The 21,218-nt window shown below is 38.4% G+C and overlaps 1 protein-coding gene across 5 annotated transcripts in view; it reads right to left on the reverse strand.

The window, feature by feature from the left end:
- Positions 1-9,177: 9,177 nt before the first annotated feature.
- Positions 9,178-21,218, reverse strand: part of BCAT1 (branched chain amino acid transaminase 1) — a 123,639-nt gene continuing 111,598 nt past the window's right edge. For all 5 annotated transcript variants that reach the window (XM_043881184.1, XM_043881182.1, XM_043881181.1 and 2 more), the window contains exons 10-11: positions 18,927-19,001; positions 9,178-10,237 (exon numbers count right to left, since the gene is read on the reverse strand). In XM_043881184.1, the coding sequence (XP_043737119.1) occupies positions 10,196-10,237; positions 18,927-19,001 (117 nt within the window). In that variant the 3' untranslated portion in view covers positions 9,178-10,195. The remainder of the gene's footprint in view (positions 10,238-18,926; positions 19,002-21,218) is intronic.

Below are 21,218 nucleotides of genomic sequence, written 5' to 3' on the forward strand. Positions count from 1 at the left end.
TAACCCCATCACTTAATTATACCAAAAAAGGAGTTCTTATCATCTACTTTTGGCCACATTGCTTTCTCAGGGCATTGATTCAGGTCAAAAACACTAAGCTAACAGTATTTCATGGGGTATTTAATGACCCACTACTAAAAAAATAGTTTCCTCACTGATGCCTAAAATTTCACTGGTGATGTTTGTCTTCATTTAGTCAGTTTGTGTTGTATAACATAACTAGTCCTGAAATTCTTAAAAAACTATTGCCAGTTCTTTATGCAATGAACAGTTTTCTGAAAGCTAGGCATGCCTTAGGTTAGACACTTGAGTCAGAAGAAAATAATACAGTAAGTCCCCTGTATACAAACAGATTTCATTCCAAGAGTTCGTTTTTAAGTTTAATTTGTTCAACAAAGTTAGCCTAGTACCCAACTAACACCACTGGCTTTCTAGTACTGTACTGTAATAGGTTTATAATACTCTTTACATAAGTAATACATAAAAGAAAAGCACACAAAAAAGAAAACATTTTTAACATTACAGTGTAATACCTTGAAAGGTACAGTAGTATACAACCGCTGGCTTAGAGGGGCTGGCATCAAGTGAACAGGCAAGAAGAGTTACTGACTGGAGCAGGGAGAGGAGATGGGAGATGGTAGAGCTGAAGGATCATCAGCAATAGGAGATGGAGAGCAACTGGTAACTTCACCCACCCCTGACCCTGATGGTGATGGAACACACATTCACATCTTTGAAAGATTGCAACTTGAAGGTTCATATGTAGGGGATTTACTGAATAGTACATAATTTTCTTCTCTAGAAGAGGGAAGCAGAAGAGTGTTAAGAATATTGTTTGTTATTGTACTAGTCAGGGTTCTACAGAGAAACAGAACTAATATACTTAGCACCTATATGGTACTTATAGATAATGCATGCATGCTAAGTCGTGTCCAGCTCTTTGCAAACCCCCTGGACTGTAGCCTGCCAGGGACCTCTGTCCATGGGATCTCCCAGACAAGAATACTGGAGTGGATTACATTCTCTTCTCCAGGGAATATTCCTGACCCAGGGATGGAACCAGTCTCACCAGTGACTCCTGCATTGGACATTCTTTACCACTGAACCACCTGGGAAGCCCTGTGTGTAATGTATCAGTTCAGCCACTCTGTTGTGCCCAACTGTTTGAGACCCCATGGACTGCAGCACGCCATGCTTCCCTGTCCTTCACCAACTCTCGGAGCTTGCTCAAACTCATGTCCATCAAGTCAGTGATGCCATCCAAGCATCTCATCCTCTGTCATCCCCTTCTCCCACTGTGTACCATTATCATGGATATTGATGAGAAATGTTTACTAGATTATTGTAACTATCTTTGAAAACAAATGCAGCTTAATCTCTTTTTAACCAGTTCTGTTTAAAAATAGATATATTGCATTCAGGATACAGTCAACCTGAATCCCGAAACTCTAAAGTGTTTCTGTAAGTGAATCTCATAGATTTTTCAAAAATCCTTAGTGATGAATGAAGACCTTTGAAGAGAATGAACCATGGTTTCAATCAACACTATCCTTTCTGCCTACAGACATAGTTAGAAAACAAACATACACAGAAGAGTCTATATCTTCTCTGTGGGCTTTTTGGTTGCAGGAATGTGATCCTAAGTTGTCACTATTTTAAGTAAAGTCAGGCTATAATAGAATATTTCATCTGAAGATATGTTGTCAAGCAACTATGAAAGGTCTTATATGTGGAATCAATTCTTGATTCAAAAAATATGCTTAAGATCAAACTGAATCAGTATAACAGAAAAATAATGACAAAGGCTGAAAATTCTCCCCTAATTTTTTTTTTCTTCTGTTAGTAAACCAATGTAGAAGAGACACTTTGTACCCTGAAGGAGACTGCTGTCGCATCTGATAAATCATATAAGCTCCAGCGAATGTATGTCATCACCCTTAGGAGTGACAGGTCTATCTTTGTCACCCTTGTGGGATTTGAGCACTGACACTGTCAGAGAACTTGACTAATAACCTTCACCTGGACCTTTCAAACTCTGCATGTAACTTCTTGATAAAGATTGTGATAAAGGACAATATTTTCACAGGTTGACAGGGTCAGGAGAAGAGGGTCACTGAGGACTTTGACACTTTTAAGTTCAGTTTACAGTACTCTGTGAGAAACCTTAAGTTTTGCTGCACTTGCAATTGCTGGGATGAATCACAAGAAAATGAATATGTGACCCTCAAAGATACTGCATTGGCTTTATTCTCTCAAAGATATGTGCATATGAGGGCAATTATACACATCATTGTTTGACAAGAAGGACACATTGTTGACATTCTCTAAGTTTTAATCGAATGCCTTTCACTTTATATTGTGTGCTTTAGGGCATGTGTTGTTTTATCAGTGAGAGATTCATTATGACAGTGAATGGGAAGAAGCAATTCATTCCCCTTATGTTCAAAATGCAAAAACAAAGGTAAATTTAGCTAAAGATGGAGCCATACCCAGGGGAAAGGACAATTCTTAAATGCCCCTTGTATTTTTTAATCCACATGTTTGAAAATATGAGACAATCTAGACTCTATCCAGGGGAATGTGCTCAATCCCTTCTTTCTCAATGTCATTTTGGTTTAAAAACATCATACTACATTTACATCATGACCAAAAACCTTGGAACACTATAAAACAGTAACTAAGCATGATTATTTTGTGCACTCAATAATGCCGATTTCAAGAGACTATGCAAACAGGAATCCTTGAAATTGCTTTATTGTTGACAAAAACAGTGTATAATTAAAGATTTGATGAGGAACCTGCAAACAATAAAGAATGTGACTATTGCCAGCAAAATACAATTACTCCAAGTCCTTTAGACATTACAAATATAGTTCTTTCACACCAGATGGTTCATGTGTAACAAAGCCATTTTAGAATGCTTAACTGTGCTTCGACAAAACCTTTGAAGAATGAGGTAGTTTCCTTTACCCACCATATCTTCCACATTACCATTGTTACACTTTTAGTGAGCTTAAATCCTTTAAACATGACCTTTAAATAATTATTCCTAAGAGCCAAGCCTTATTTACAAAGTATTTCTTTCTATTTGATTATTCTTAAAGAGAATTTCAAGAATCACTACATAACTGGAAAATTTTGAGACAAGCAATGGTGGGGGCTTTTTCATTACAATCAGATGCAAGAGAACAAGTTCTAAAAATTCCATCGTTAAGCTGGTATTCTCCCATTTCTATCCATAAACGCTGATTTTTAAAACTATGTTCACAAAAAAAAACCCAAAACAAAACACTACTTCCTCACACTCCGATTTTCTCTCAGCCACCAAGCAAGCACAAATTCTTCAGAATAGGGAGTTAGGTTCTGTGTGTAGGCTGATTGAGCAATTCGTGGGGTCATTTATTCTTATTCATCAATAGGGGATCATCTGCATAATTTATGAATGCATACAAATTAGCAGCTTATCTTAAAGACTTCATTCAAAATCTACTCACAGCCATACTCTTGAGAGAATACTAACACTCTTCAAAAACTTAGCAATGAAGTAGAAATTGAGGCAGGTATTTGTAATCCTTTCTCGACCCTGAGAATGACTTTAACAACCACTATGAAATTAGCTTGAGGACATCACGGCATGTTGTACAATTTAGTTAAAAACAAAATGATAATATTCAACTATTTTCCAAGTCAGTTAACCTTCACCAAGGAAAGGGGGGATGGTGGCAAATAGTATTCCCAAGCGGAAAAAGAAGTCATGATTTACTCCTTGCTGCTTATTTGTCTCAAGATGATTCACAAATCTTAAAACAGTTGAAGAAAAGACATAATAGATCTTATAGATATGCAATTATGAACTCTTAACCAAATTGGTAGTAATTCGAAGTGGTTCCCATGGAACATGAATGTTAGATTCCCATGTAACATGACCTCAAGGTCATGGCAAAATTCTAGTATCTGATAAGCTGACCACTATATCTAGTTATCTCCTAGCTGGCAATGCTTGTACTTGGCACCTATATTGAAAGCTGGAGATCCCTATGGCTGGCACAAGAAATAAAAGCTGTTTTGGACAGCACAGACCCAAGTTTGAGATTTTCCTTTCTTTCTCTACAATCTTTCTTCCTCTAATATCTCTAACTAAAGTTGTCTCCATTCAGTGATGTGTAACAAGGAATCTAGCCATTGCAATAGTGAGCGTGAGGAGAAATCTGTCAGTGAAAATACGTTTAAATTCATTGTCATATCACAGTTCACAATTTTTACCATCCCAACAGTGGATTCCATAGGTAAACATGATGTAACTCAAGTTTTAGACCTTATTAATTGGGCCTACTGTGGTATGAAAACTATACTTACTTACCTGAAACATCAATACTTGAATCCAGCAGACTCATTTGCTAAGACAACTTCATGCCTTTATCATTCACTAAAGCAAATATATTTACATGTATCTGAATTATTTACTCCAAACTCTTCATTATCATATCCTCAGATGAATATCTGGTACGTATGCTGAAGATGGAAAATAAATCACTTTCTTCTTACATTTTTAAATTTTTTTTCTTTTTTGTCTGTACAACTTTCAGGATCTTAGCTTCCCAACCAGGGACCAAACTCCAGCCCCTGCAGTTCACTGCACCAAGCTCAAACCACTGGACAGCCAGGGAATTCCCTACCTTTGTGTTTTTAAAACAGCTTTCTGGCAATGATTTTTTTAAAAGTAAAAAAATCTCCTTGCAATATTTTAAATGGTCTTTCTTTTAAAACCTCAAGCTGTGAAAAACTGTTGTGTTAAGTCCTCCACCTGCTATTTTCCGAGTAGCTGTAATCCATCATTTTCAAGCTAAGTCTAAACAGTTTGATTCATAATTGACATTTTCCAGAAAAACTCACTCTAGAAACATTTTGTTTATTTCAATAATACCTGACTTTGAGTTTAAGCAAGGATGCTGTACTTTGAAGTGTTCTTTTGTTAGATGTACCACAACAGCTTAACATTGCTCCAAAGGAATGCAGTTAATAAATATACCAAGTTGGTACAACAATTATACCAATATGCAGTATGCAGAATTGTGTGTGTGCTTGGTCTCATCCGACTCTTTGAGACCTCATAGATTCTAGCCCATCAGGCTTCTCTGTCTGTGGAATTTTCCAGGCAAGAATATTGGAGTGGGTTGCCATTTCCTACTCCAGGGGATCTTCCACCCAAGGATCGAACTCTTGGCAGATTCTTGAGTCACCTAGAGAGCCCAGTAAGCAGTAAACCAGGAGGTAATTCCTACCTCCTGCTAAGTACTAATCTACTATGCAGTTTCCCATGAGAGGAAAGAAAGGAATGGAAAAATAGGACATATTTCTTCTAAAAATGAGATGAAAATGTTCATTGTGATTTCTTGATAACAGATGTGCTCTGGCCTTTGCTTCATTATCTAACTGTATTATTAATAAATACTACTTTTATACCCAAAACTTTAAATAGGAGAGTACAAATGCCATGAGGGTAATGTCTATATACTACTTATTTTCTAATCCCTACTGTGAGTTGTTAGGCACGTTAATCGCCAAATGAACTCATCATCAAATTAACTATAAGCTTTTGTGATCTTTATCAGTCAATACGTTAAGCTTATTGAAAGAGTGACTCCTTTTGTGGGGAGGTATTCAGAAAACAGACACCTGAACAAATTCTACCTGTGGCAAAACAAAATGTTAGGTGTTGTTGTTGTTTAGTCACTAAGTCATGTCCAGTTCTTTGTGACTCCATGGACTGTAGCCCGCCAGGCTCCTCTGTCCATGGGATTTCCCAGGCAAGAATACTGGAGTGGGCTGACATTTCCTTCTCCTGTATCAAGGATCTTGCCAATCCAAGGATCAAACCAGTGTCTCCTGCACTAGCAGGATTCTTTACTGCTCAGCCACCAGGGAAGCCGGATAGGTGTTACATCTACTAAAATTACTTGCCAGGATTACTATTTACAACTTAGTTATCACACTCTCACAGAAGAAACCCACATTCCAGGAATATCAGGGATCCTCCTTATAATGTTTCTCTGGGCTGTGTACTGTGCTTAGTCGCTCAGCCAGATCTGACTCTTTGGACCCTATAGACTACAGGCCCCCAGGCTCTTCTGTCCATGGGGATGCTCCAGGCAAGAATAATGAAGTGAGTTGCCATGCTCTCCTCCAGGGATCTTCCCAACCCAAGGACTGAACCCAGGTCTCCCTCATTGCAGGCAGATTCTTTGCCATCTGAGCCACCAGGGAAGCCCAAGAATACTAGAGTGGGGAGCCTATCCCTTCTCCAGGGGATCTTCCCGACCCAGGAATTGAACCAGGGTCTCGTGCATTGCAGATGGATTCTTTACCAGCTGAACTATCAGGGAAGCCCAACGTTTCTCTAACCCCTGTCTAAGCTTTAGTGCACCCCACGAATATTTATTGCTCTCAATATTATAAAAACTATCACTCACTGAAAGTAAACAAACATTGTTTTCTGCTTAAAATATTATTTTCCCAATCATAAGGGTAAACTGAACATATAATTTTAAAAAGGAACTTTTTAAGGAAAAAGAATACAGTGATTGTGTGGGAATGGGGAAAATAAATAAGCTTATGTCAGCAACTGATTTTATAGCACCAACTCCCTAAAACAGAGCTGAAACTGCAGCTTTAATAAAAGGTTCCTACAATTCTTTTGACCAAGATATATTCATTAATTGCCTTCAAGTGGGCACCCAATGGGAAGAGCTGACTCAGAAAAAACCCTGGTGCTGGGAAAAATTGAAGGTAATAGGAGAAGGGGGCAGCAGAGGATGACACGGTTAGATAGATAGCATCACCAACTCAATGGACATGAATCAGAGCAAACTCTGGGAGATAGCAGAGGACAGAGGAGTCTCACATGCTGCAGTCCATGGGGTCACAGAGAGTCGGACATGACAGAGAAACTGAACAAATGCCCCAAAGTGTTCTGATTTGAGGAATGCCAGACTCTAATACTTTGGCCACCTGATGCGAAGAACTGACTCATCAGAAAAGACCCAGATGCTGGGAAAAATTGAAGGCAGGAGGAGAAGGGGATGACAGAGGATGAGATGGTTGGATGGCATCACTGACTCGATGGACGTGAGTCTGGGCAAGTTCCAGCAGCTGGTGATGGACAGGGAGGCCTGGTGTACTGCAGTTCATGGGGTCACAAAGAGTCGGACACGACTGAGTGACTGATCTGAACTGAACTGAGACCACTTGTTTGGGTACAACTGTATCAAGCAACAAAACTGATATGATGAAGAGTTCTCATCCAGGGTATATAACGTAAGTCACTCAGATCTTCAGAAGGCTAACACTGCCAAGTCATATAATCAGCGTGACACTGCAATTTCTTGTAGCTACTGCAGATCTTTTTTTTTTTCTCCCTAGTGACAACCTTTTAAGAAAAGAATAAAGAGGGTTTACTAGGTAGGAAAAAAAAAAGAGATTCTCGAACAATGTTTCCCAGGCATTTATTCCTTTTTCCCTTTTATTTTTCCTCTGTACTTTTGGAAGTAAAGGTTTTATTATGAGTGTATTCATTCCTGCAAGTTCTGGGAAGCACAGTACCTGTCCCTGAAATGGACCCATCTTTTGGTGTATTGTGAGCTGACTCCTTGATAAATGACTGCAACAGAGAAATTCCTAAAAGCAAACAGCTTTAGGAAATGTTCAGGTCACTTCTAATGCCTGAACACTTTGTTTTAAGATCTTGGTTTCTACTGATTTTGTTTTGAAAAAGGCTGATGAACTCGATCTGAAATGTAAAAATGGGGGAAAAAAAATGGAAGGAAGAGAACATGCAAAATAAGTTAATCATTATCATTTTAAGTGCCACCAGTTCTGTTTATAATCATGCACATGTGAATTGCTGAATCTCATTTGATCAACCCAATTAAACATTAAATAATTGCAGCCAATTATGCAAATATCAGCAACAATATTAATTTGTTGATCTTTTTGAGCAGATTAGCCTCACATGTTCCTAATGCTAGACTATCTTATGCCTTAAATGATCAATTAGCGTTACGATAACTAAGTCTTGAAGAATGGATAATTGCCTAGTTATAATGCGTCACTCTTGCTGTATTAATCCACTGCAATTAAACAAACAGTGCACAAGGAAAAAAAGATGTGCAGATGTTCCTTTTAAATCTATTTAACAAGTTAGTGTCAAGGTCAATTTCCTGTCTTATTACTTAAATGAGAATGGCAGATTGTGTTCGCTGTTTTAGGAGACTTGGTTCCTTTAAATGTATATCCTTTGTCTTCATGAAGTCTGGTTTTTAAGGGCTTAAAATGCTCTTAAGGTCTGATGAAAGAAATCACACAGACATAATGTCAAGACATATTGTTCCCAACTTTTACGAGGAACATGTCTAGCCATACTAAATTTAGAGATGCAAAGTATAAAATGTATTTGTGGCAAACAAATGACTTCCATTTCTCATAGGAATGTTGAGTGTGATTATTATGTGCTACTTGACAGGTTAGAATTACCTTAGGTCATTTCTAGACTGCAACATTGAAAGCGAGGCCACAAGGTTTAGCAAAGGCAAACGCATAGCCTTAGAATGCTACTTGGTGAACGACGTGCAAGAAGGACAGTTAAAGCATGTCAGACCTGAAAAGAACAGACTCTCCCAAGACTTCAGATTGCCAATTAAGAGCCCCCTAAAAAAGATATTTTTACCATTCCTTTTCATCTTCTACTTTCCTCATTTTCATTTTACCATTCCTATCTAAAAAGACCCTATGGCCAAAAGTCTTGGAAAAGAATCAAAGCCCCATTTGCTATGTGCTGCTAAATGCCTTAAGGAAATTTTTCCAGCACGTCAAACTTTTAGAATTTTTTTCCTTGCTCTGAAAAGAGAATGAAATATGATCAGCAAGATGAAAGTTATTAGGACTGAAGGAAACCAAAATAAAATGTCTGAGAGTTGACCTTCCAAGGGTAAATGTTTTCTATCAAGATTTGACTTTCCCCTAGATAAACCAGGATACTACAATTTTAACTCACGGCTCCCGAACAAGGAAAATATCATCTATAATCACTCTCCCTATACCCTAACCATGTGCTTATCTAATCCCCTCAACAGGAAAGAGCACCTATAAAACCAGAGTATAAAATCCACAGTATATTCCTCTCTTTCTACCAAAAAACTAAATATGATTTATTTTGTATTTAACACTTAAACATTTATGTATTTAACATATAACACGTCATTTCCATTTGGTTGGTATGATATCACCATCTTTCTAGAACTATTACTTTAATTCCAAGACAGTCTTCAAATAAGAAATCATTCCTCCAACAAACTACAATCAGAGTATCTCTGATGACTTGGCAGTCCATGGAAGCTAAAGAGACATGAGGTAAATATAGATAAAATCAGAACCAATCACAAATTCTAATAAAGAGGTTTCATAATATAGAAACAAAGAAGGTACACTTCTATAGAAGCTAAATGTTCATTCATTCCTTACTATGGGCCAGGCTGGGGGATGCAAAGATCTATAAGGCACAAGACCCTCAGTCCTGTAGTGAAGCCAGCCCACGAATTACAACACAGTGTGGAGACAGCAGGGGTGGTCTTGTAGACTACCAGTGGAGCCTGGTGCAGACTGTGATGTCAGGAAGGAGGAGAGATTCTCCCTAAGATGGACTTAGGGGACCGGGAAAGAAATCCAGTTTCTCTAAGTCTTGATTTATAAACAACAACAACAACAACACACTTTTCTGAGGATGGAGATGTGGCCCGGGAAATGGTACCTGTGAAATGTACTCAGATCAGCTTTCAAACACAAAGACACTCACTGGTTGAGAAGCAGGACATAACTTATGCTAAAGAATAAAGATTTTTTAAAAATCTGAGTGAAGCCCTAAGGGAGGCTCTAAGATTATGGAGGAAAATTCTACACTTAGATGGCTTCCATAATCAACTCTCTAGAGAAGGTAAGGAAAGCTTCTAGGAGCAAATTTAGAAACTACCATTGGATGATTGTGATTCATCTTCTCTGGCATGAGGAAACAATCGCCCTGGTAACACAGATAATACGAACAACATGATGCACAACTAAAATCAGGTAGCCAAAGACATTTCTCATAATTCAAATGCAACAGTCTGTCCCAAGCGCACCCAAATGATATCCTATTCTTTTCCATTCAGGCTACTGTGATTGTCCAGTCGCTCTCTTCTCTTCCGTACTACAAGAAAAGCAAGAAAACATGTTTCAGTGTTAAAGCTAACAGCACAGGAACAGCTTATAAATAAACTTAATGATATAACCAACGTTGAACAAAAGGTTCACTTCTGTTTTGTACATTAAAAGCAGGTCCATATTGAAAATAAGACTATGTATAAGGAACCAGTCAAATACCTGGGAAGAATCATAGATTTTATAATTATAGTTGAGCTCAAATTTATAGCTGGTATAGGTTCCTTACATATGCCTTTTCACTGCTATTCTGTATTTAGTTTCTCAGATCATGTACCATTTTCGCTTGAATCGCTTCTTTAGTACTAATATAACTTCAGTTGAAATGAATACAAAACATTAGAATTCCTGAATTGGAAAGAACATTACAAATTGTCTAGTCTGCAGAGAATGAGCCAAATAAGTATAGTTCTGGATTTCACTTCAGAGTAGTTCCACTTCTATTGGTTTCATATACTGGGATTCCAGGAAAGGTCTCTTTTGCAGAAAGTTCTAAGGCTTAAAAAATCAAGTGTGAAGAGCAATAAACTTTTAAGTCCAGCTTCTCATTTAAGGACACTAAGGCTCTAGCAAACTCTGTTTTTAAAATTTTCTTTTATTGAAGTATAGTTGATTTACAATGTAATGTTAAGTTCTGCTATATAAAGTGATTCATACATGCATATGCATACATATATACATGTGTGCATATATATACATATACATGTCTATATATACATATGTGTATATATACACACATATACATGTCTATATATACACATGTGCATATATATACACACATATACATGTCTATATATACATATGTGTGCATATATATACACACATATACATGTCTATATATACATGCTGTTGTTCAGTTGCTAAGTCATGTTCTACTCTTCGCTACCCCCATGGGCTGCAGCACTCCAGGTTTCCCTGTCCTTCACTATCTCCTGGAGTTTGCTCAAACTCATGTCCATTGACCTGGTGATGCCATCCGACCATCTCATCCTGTCGCCCCCTTCTTACAGTCTTTTCCAGTGAGTTGGTTCTTTGCATCAGGAAGCCCAAGTACTGGAGCTTCAGCTTTAGCCTCAGCCCTTCCTATATATATATATATATGGGTATATATATATTCATCGGAAGGGCCTATGTATATAGGCTTCCCCGGTAGCTCAGCTGGTAAAGAATCCACTTGCAATGTAGAAGACCCTCGTTTGATTCCTGGGTCAGGAAGTTCCCCGAGAGAAGGAATAGGCTACCCACTCCAGTATTCTTGGGCTTCCCGGGTGGCTCAGAAGATAAAGTATCTGCCTGCAATGCTGGAGACCTGGGTTCAATCCTTGGGTTGTGAAGATCCTCTGGAGGAGGGCATGGCAACCAACTCCAGTATTCTTGTCTGGAAAATCCCACGGACAGAGGAGCCTGGCAGGCTACAGTCCATGGGGTCGCAAAGAGTTGGACACAAGTGAACAACTAAGCATTGCACAGCACATATATATGTGTAAATATATACATATATATGTTTCCATATTCTTTTCCATTATGGTTTATCACAGAATAGGAGCCTGCATGTACCACAACCGGAGGAAGCCCCCATGGCACAGTGAAGCACCATCACAGCCAAAAATGAATTAATTTAAAAAATTTAATTAACAAATTAATTTTTTAAATGGAAGAATATAATACAAAAAGAAAATATTAGCAGGAGTCAGGGTAAAAAAATTAAAAAAAAGAAAGAAACATTACTAAGTATGTACTATGGCACAGATGCTGTGAGAATATTGGAATTACAAAAAGAGAATAAAATAACACCCACACTCAAACAACCATGGAACAAAGGTAAGTGTGTGACTAATCAGAAAAGACTTTAAAAGTCCTACGTGATCATCCAGAGGCTATGGAAAATGGGGAAGAAGCAGCAGTTAAGTGGGTGAATATATGTTTGTACTGAGGAAAGGGGATGTTATTCCAGAGATTTAAAAGATTCTTCAAGGAGATGCATCTTGAAGAAACAACCAACATCTTATCAAACAGGCAAACTGTAGAAGATACAGGAAGGCAGGAAGGACGAAAATAGAGCAGAGCATACTGGAGGACAGAGACCCCCAGATGGCAGAAGCTGATATGATGGTAACAGGAACAGCAAAGAGCAATGGGAGAGCGAGGGATATGGTCAGCATGGTGATGTTCTCCAAGTTCAAGTCTGGTTAAGTATGAACACAGAAGTGCTTTTTTTGGTTTTTTGTAACATTATTAAAAAAAAAAAAAGAAGAGGAAGGGACTTCCCCGTTGGTCCTGTGGTTAACAATCCACACAATGGTTCAATCCTTGGTCAGGGAACTAAGATCCTACATGCCAAGGAGCAACTAAGCCCACAGGCTAGAACTAGACAGTCCATGTGCAATGAAAGATCCCGAATGGCAATGAAGATCCCACATGCCACAACTAAGACCCAACACATTCAAATAAATACTGAAAAAAAAAAAAATCACAAAATCAGCCTGCATTCACTGATTAAAAAAATTGGAAAAGAAAAAAGGGGAAAACTCTAAAACCTTGTCATTTGAAAAGTTTCCCCCCAAGAGGTAATTTGAAGAGCATTAAGACCCAGGGAACTATATGTCTAATTAGCCAAATGGGATGAGCACTCAGCTCAGAGATTCTTGCTGATGTACAGAAATATACAAGTTAAATGAAAATCAGATCTGTGGTTAAGAAGGAATTCTCCCCCCAGAGAAAGAACTGGCAAGAATCTTGAGGATTCTTTGGTTGCTACTGACGCTCCTTTTCAATTTCAGAGAACTTGGGAGGAAACGTCATGTTTCCATGTAAGTCAAAGAAATCAAATGTAAAACATGGTGCAATTCTATGCTTTTTCCTCAGTAATTACTTAAATTATTTTTCTTGGAGAGAAACAGACAATTTAGTAGCTTGGCTGACAGCATCAATTTGCCATCTTGTAAGAAAATAATTCTGAAACTGTAGGTTTATGCCCACAGGCACAAAATAATTGAAGAAGAAAGAGGTGGTCTTAGATTCCAAAGGGATGGTCCTGAGTTACTTAACAATTTGGAGCAGATTTGGTGCTTGGTTTGTGGTTTAATTCAGAATCTCATGTATTCCTGGGCTTCCCAGGTGGCTCAAGCGGTAAAGAATTTGCCTGCCAGGAAAAGCAAGAGACAAAGATTCGATCCCTGGGTCAGGAAGATCCCCTGGAGGAGGGCATGGCAATCCACTCCAGTATTCTTGCCTGGACAACTCCATGGACAGAGGGGCCTGTCAGGCTATAGTCCATGGGGTCGCAAAGAGTTGGACATGACTGATCAAATGCATGCTTGCACCCCTTTGTTTCTTTGTTCAGTACAGAGCTCTTGAACTCATCATTAGTTTTTTAGTGTTATTACCATTATACTTTACCACCTAAGGTAAAAAGAGAAATTACTAACTTCTTAGCCAAGTTATAAAGAGAATACATACAAGTAAGAGAAAAATATTCTATTTCTCCTCCTTTTCTACTTCATATTAGCTTTTATTTTTAAACCTTTTGATATGGTCTCAAATTTAAATAGAATAAAAATGTCCTGCTATATCAGTTTGCTCTGACTTCTCCAATTTCCTGGTCACTTTCTCCACTACTCTATTCCCGGGCATCTGGACCAGCCTCTGGCATACAGTGTGTGTTCAATATAATTGTTGAATGAATGAATCAAAACCATTCACTTCTGTCACCTACATTCCTGCCTTCTGCAATCTTACTTCTAAACATGCTCTTTCTCACAGGGAACTCTGCTCAATTTTATGTGGCAGTCTGGAAGGGACTGCGTTTGGAGGAAAATGGATACAAGTATGGTTGTGTCTCTCTGCAATCCACCTGAAACTATCGCAATATTGTTAATTGGTTATACTCCAACATAAAGATTTGACATAGATACACTACCAAGGGTAAAATGGACAGTTAGTGGGAAGTTGCTACAGAGGGAGTCCTTCCGGTGAATATTCAGGGTTCCCTTTAGGATTGACTGATGCTGAAGCTGAAGCTCTAGTGCTTTGGCCACCTGATGAGAAGAGCTGACTCATCGGAAAAGACCTTGACGCTGGGAAAGACTGAGGGCAGGAGGAGGCTATGACAGAGGATGAGATGGTTGGATGGCATCACTGACTCAATGGACATGAGTCTGAGCAAACTCCGGGAGATAACAAAGGACAGGGAAGCCTGGCATGCTGCAGTTCATGGAGTTGCAAAGCGTTGGACACAACTTAGCAACTGAGCAACAACAGGGAGTCCAGCCCAGTCCTCTGTGGTGACTTAGAGGGCTGGGGTTGGAGGGAGTAACAAGAGTGAGGGGATACACACACACACACACACCACACACACACACACAAACATGGCTGATATGCATTGTTGTATGGCAGAAACCAACACAACTTTGTAAAGCAATTATCCTCCAATAAATAAATAAATAAAAATGCTCTTTCTGAGACCTTTTGCAATGGCTTCCCATCTTGTCCCAAAGTTGCCTCTGGACTTCTTTTATTCATACCTTAGGGTTTTGGGGCATATATGTAGTCACCATCTCAATGGAGATGATACTCATTTCTGCTTTTGCCTTCCAAAGCTTCATGATAATGCTGGCTGAACACCGCTACTTAGCTTTTTCTTCTGATTCATATTTAATAGAATTTAATTTTCCCTCGGCCTTTTTGACTTTTTCTTCTAACACTTTACAACCAAATCCAATTAGTTTAAATTTTCTTATTTCATATCATTTCTAAGTGGTAGTACTGGAATCTATTTTGTGTGTTAACTGCTATAGACTGAAACGTGCTCTTCTGTACAATTTGTTCAAGAAAATTCTCCAAAGTAATCTTTCCTTATCACTGTAGCCACACTTCTTCCCCTCTTAAAAATCTTTTAAGTTCTGTTTTGGATAAAGGCTTTCACAACTCAATTATATATTTTTTTGTTCAATTTATGCTTTTTACTTGAGCAAACACTAATAACTTATCTACCTTCATCAGATTTACTCAGATAACTCTAAAAAACAAAAATATAAAACTATTCTAGCAGAGGGTTGGAAACACTAGGAATTTGGGATTAACATTAATACACACCACTATATATAAAACTGATAAACAACAAGGACCCACGGTATAGCATAAGCAACTACTAATGTACTCAATATCTTATAATAACCTGGGGGCTTCCCTATTGGCTCAGATGGTAAAGAATCTGCCTGCAATGCAGGAGACCTGGGTTCGATTCCGGGGTCAGGAAGATCCCCTGGAGTAGGAAATGGCTACCCATTCCAGTATTCATGCCTGGAGAATTCCATGGACAAAGAAGACTGGTGAACTACAGTCCATAGAATCACAAACAATCATATGACTGAGTGACTAACACTTTCACTTCCACTATAATAACCTAAATTAGAAAAAAAACAATTTGAGAAAGACATCTATTTCTGCTTTATTGACTATGCCAAAGCCTTTGACTGTGTGGATCACCACAAACTGTGGAAAATTCTGAAAGAGATGGGAATACCAGACCACCTGATCTGCCTCTTGAGAAACCTGTATGCAGGTCAGGAACAGTTAGAACTGTTAGAACTGGACATGGAAAAACAGACTGGTTCCAAATAGGAAAAGGAGTACATCAAAGCTGTATATTGTTACCATGCTTATTTAACTTATATGCAGAATACATCATGAGAAATGCCAGGCTGGATGAAGCACAAGCTGGAATCAAGAATGCCGGAAGAAATATCAAGAACCTCAGATATGCAGATGACACCACCCTTATGGCAGAAAGTGAAGAACGAAAGCGCCTCTTGATGAAAGTGAAAGAGGAGAGTGAAAAAGTTGGCTTAAAGCTCAACATTCAGAAAACTAAGATCATGGCATCTGGTCCCATCACTTCATGGGAAATAGATGGGGAAACAGTGGAAACAGTGTCAGACTTTATTTTTTTGGGCTCCAAAATCACTGCAGATGGTGACTGCAGCCATGAAATTAAAAGACACTTACTCCTTGGAAGGAAAGTTATGACCAACTTAGACAGCATATTAAAAAGCAGAGACACTACTTTGCCAACAAAGGTCCATCCAGTCAAGGCCATGGTTTTTCCAGTGGTCATGTATGGATGTGAGAGTTGGACTGTGAAGAAAGCTGAGCGCTGAAAAATTGATGTTTTTGAAGTGCGGTGTTGGAGAAGACTCTTGAGAGTCCCTTGGCCTGCAAGGAGATCCAACCAGTCCATCCTAAAGGAGATCAGTCCTGGGTGTTCATTGGAGGGACTGATGCTGAAGCTGAAACTCCAATACTTTGGCCACCTCATGCGAAGAGTTGAGTCATTGGAAAAGACCCTGATGCTGGGAGGGATTAGGGGCAGGAGGAGAAGGGGGCGACAGAGGATGAGATGGCTGGATGGCATCACCGACTTGATGGACATGAGTTTGAATAAACTCCAGGAGTTGATGATGGACAGGGAGGCCTGGCATGCTGCGATTCATGGGGTCACAAAGAGTCGGACACGACTGAGAGACTGAACTGAACTGAACTGAAAGCTCAACATTCAGAAAACTAAGATCATGGCATCTGGTCCCATCACTTCATGGGAAATAGATGGGGAAATGGTGGAAATAGTGGCAGACTTAATTTTGGGGGGCTCCAAAACCACTGCAGACGGTGACTGCAGCCATGAAATTAAAAGACGCTTGCTCCTTGGAAGAAAAGTTATGACCAACCTAGACAGCATATTAAAAAGCAGAGACATTACTTTGCCAACAAAGGTCCGTCTTGTCAAGGCTATGGTTTTTCCAGTAGTCATGTATGGATATGAGGGTTGGACTATAAAGAAAGCTGAGCACTGAAGAATTGATGTTTTTTGAAGTGTGGTGTTGGAGAAGACTTTTGAGAGTCCCTTGGACTGCAAGGAGATCTAACCAGTCCATCCTAAAGGAGATCAGTCCTGAGTGTTCATTGGAAGGTCTGACATTGAAGGTGAAGCTCCAATACTTTGGCCACCTGATGCGAAGAACTGACTCATTGGAAAAGACCCTGATGCTGGGAAAGATTGAAGGCGAGAGGAAAAGGGGACGACAGAGGATGAGATGGTTGGATGGCATCACCAACTCAACAGACTTGAGTTTGGGTAAACTCCAGGAGTTGGTGATTGATAGGGAGGCCTGGCATGCTGCGGTCCATGGGGTCACAAAGAGTCAGACATGACTTAGTGACTGAATTGAACTGAACTGATATATATACAAAGCAGAATCACTTTGCTATACACCTGAAGCATCATGAATCAACCATACATCAATTTAAAAAAAGACTCACTAAAAGAGAAATACCTGAAAAGTTTTATTAAATTTCTTCAAATTACTTTTGACTGTTTTTACATTAAAAAGTAGAAAACAACTCTAAGTTTTAAGTCCTCTAATATTAAGATATTCCTTTAAGGTTATAGAAAATTCCTATAGACAACTTCTATTGAAGAGTAGAAGTAAGACAACTCATAAATTCAAAACCCACAATCTTTCTTTTATTGTTATAAATTTTGCACAAAAGTTGCTAAGTCTTCAAAAAATAACCTATTTTATCCAAAGTCTTCAATTGCTCTGTGGGGACCTGTTGCTTTCCCAATCAACTTTAATTATTTGCTTAGTTTTTAAGACCCCACACCATTTGATGTCACCCAAAATTAAACTTCACTTTACATTTCAATCTGAATCTCGGCTCACTTTTCACCAACTGGCAATGATGGCATCTAGGCTCCCCAAATTTTGAAAAAATATCTTTTACAGGTGAGCCAGGTTTACCGAGTATATTATCTGCCTACCTAGAAAGAGGCTTAACTGCCTGATGATATTACTGTAGATTATTTCTCAGAAAAATAAAGACAAAACAAAGTTAGCAGTACTAAAAAACAGGTGTGCATGCTCTTTGACATGATAATTACAATTTCAGGAATTTATCCTAAAGAAAAAAATTAAAAATACACTGTTCATAACAGTGAAAGAATTTCCAACAACATAAATGTTCAACAATAAGATTTCTTTAAAAATTTTTCGTTAGCAACATAGTGGAGTTCAATTAAACTTTATACATGAAATTTTAAAATTTACTGATATCAAAAAGCAAATGATTTATTAATTTAAAAAAGCAGGTTAACAAAATTATATGTGATCCCATTGTTAGAAAAACATCTATCTAAAAATATATAAATGCTTACAAAATATTGAAAATCAAGATATCAAAAATTAACAGTGCTTTTATCCTTGGTGGAATCACAGGTAATATTGTTTTTTCTGTGCTTTCTTCCACTTTAAAGATTTTTTTTCTTTTATAAAAGTATGTTACACTTTTCAATGAGATTTTTAAGTGTTATCAAAATTTACTGAATATATTTATTTTTTAATGTTAAGTAATTGAGTCTCTGACTCTCTGACTGTGTATGTATATGTGTGTGTGTGTGTATCTTTTTCCCCCTTCTTTCCTTCCTTCCTCTTTTTTTTTAATATGCATCTTTTTTCTCATTTCCACTTTTCTCATGCCCACACATACTATCAGGAACATCTTCCTTAAATTTAGTTTGTTGACCTCAAATGACAGTACTTACTCTCTTCTCTCCACAGAGGTAAGATCTGGTTCTAGGCTTTGAAATAAATAAATAACATATTAAAAATAAATACTCTTACCTGAATATCAGTCAGTTTTTCTAAGATGCGGCTTGCAAGCTTAGGACCATTCTCCATAGTTGGAATGTGTATAGTCTATAAAAGAAAACCAGACATGAACTAATTAGAGGATATTCATGTAACAGCGACAACAAGTAAGTAACTAAGCAATTTTACCAAAATAGGGAATGGCACTATGATAACCTTGTTACATATGCTAACTTCTATGCCAAATATTCTTATTCTTAATTTGAATAAACACAATCTAGTCAATGCTAGGTTGTTCATCTCCTACCAGCTGATTTCAGGGCACAATGGTTTATATGCCAATCTCCAGGTTGATCTGAAGGACCAATGAGAAGCCAGGGGTACCTAGAACAGTGGCTAAACTTAAAGAACCCTACTTCCTCCAGCATCCTGAGAATCTACAAAGGTGAGATATTAGCCTCCACATCTAACCCTTTTGGCAGGGAATGAGAACTCAAAAGATATGCTGCCACGAATTAAAGCAAGCCATTTCAGGGACATAAGTTGCTTTTGTTGTTGTTGTTTGTCTTCTGGCCTTGTTGTACGGCATACAGGATCTTAGTTCCCTGACCAGGGATCAAACCTGTGCCCCCTGCAGTGGAAGCATGGAGCCTTAACCACGAGACCACCAGGGAAGTCCATCAGTAACATAAATGCAAACAAGTCTATGTCTTCACAAAAGAGGTTGCTAAATCTGTCGGTTCTAAGCCAAGCTTCCAAGGGCCACAAATTCCACAAAGTTGCACAGATGGCTAAAGTCAGGGCAAAGAGATTTTATGACCCTAATCTGTATTTCGAGTCATGCCTACTCATGCCTTGCTGGGCTCAGGCTTTTGATAGTTTGATTTTAGTAGACAGTCTATACTCCTACTTTTCTTATTATACTCTTTAGGATAACAAGATAATTAGATATGCCTTTTGGCTCTGATTGCTCCCCTAAAACAAGACCACAAAATGTGTTAAACTTTATAAACTTACTTCTAGAGATGAAGTACGGAGAAGGCAACGGCACCCCACTCCAGTACTCTTGCCTGGAAAATCCCATGGATGGAGGAGCCTGGTGGGTTGCAGTCCATGGGGTCTCTAAGAGTCAGACACGACTGAGCGACTTCACTTTCACTTTTCACTTTCATGCCTTGGAGAAGGAAATGGCAACCCACTCCAGTGTTCTTGCCTGGAGAATCCCAGGGACAGGGGAGCCTGGTGGGCTGCCATCTATGGGGTCGCACAGAGTCGGACATGACTGAAGCGACTTAGCAGCAGCAGCAGAGATGAACTAACAACTGGACTTTAAAAATCTGACCCACGGACATCCCTGATGGTCCAGTGACCAAGAATCCACCTTGCAGGGCAGGGGAAATGGGTTCGATCCCTGGTCATGGAACCAAGATCTCATATGCTGTGGAGCAACTAAGCGTGTGTGTCACAACTAGAGAGACTCTGTATGCCGCAAGGAAAGAGCCTGCATGATGCCGCAAAGACCCCATACAGCCAAGTAAATAAATAAATATTAAAAGAAACATGTACTAAAAAAAAAAAAACTGACCTAATGACAACTTTAGTTCATTTAAGTGTAGACCAATAATATATTATCTAGTTATTACCACAGTAAAATGTGAAACAGTAGCTTTATAACCAGTACAAGTATCCATATATAATAGAATAATCCTTTTCCCTTGAAATCATCTATCTGTTCACGCAATTATGTCAAGTTTTTGAAAATCCCAAGCAATGAAGCAACCACCATTTAAATCAGCAGAAAAAAAATCAGTTCACCCAGTTGAGGAAACATAATTATAATGTTGAATTTAAAAACCAATAGAATTTGCATTTACTATTATGAATAATTTAAGCCAATTATATTATAAAAACAATGCACCTATGCCTCTGAATTATGAAGTTAGATGAGGACGGAGCTATGTTGTTATAAAGAAGAAAGAAAAAACAACAACAACAACAAAAACACTGACAAGAAATGGAAATACAGCATATATAAACAAGATTAATTTAATAGGAGAAAATGTCTTCCAACTAAAGGCTTCTGGAAGTAAATGCATCATGTTTACCAAATGAAAATTTTTTACGAAGTGGTTTAATTAACGATGATGATGAGGATGAAAAAACTCACTCATCATTCAAACGAGTTTTCCTTAACAATTTGCTATTCCTCCTCCAGCAGTTAGGAAGTACTTTTGGAAACCAGAGACTGAAAGCGACTACTTGTAAATCCTCCCCTGTGGCTTCCCTGGTGACCCAGTGGTAGAGATGAACCTGCTCATGCAGGAG

This window comes from Cervus elaphus, chromosome 22, assembly GCF_910594005.1.
Source record: "Cervus elaphus chromosome 22, mCerEla1.1, whole genome shotgun sequence".
Taxonomy (NCBI): Eukaryota; Metazoa; Chordata; class Mammalia; order Artiodactyla; family Cervidae; genus Cervus; species Cervus elaphus.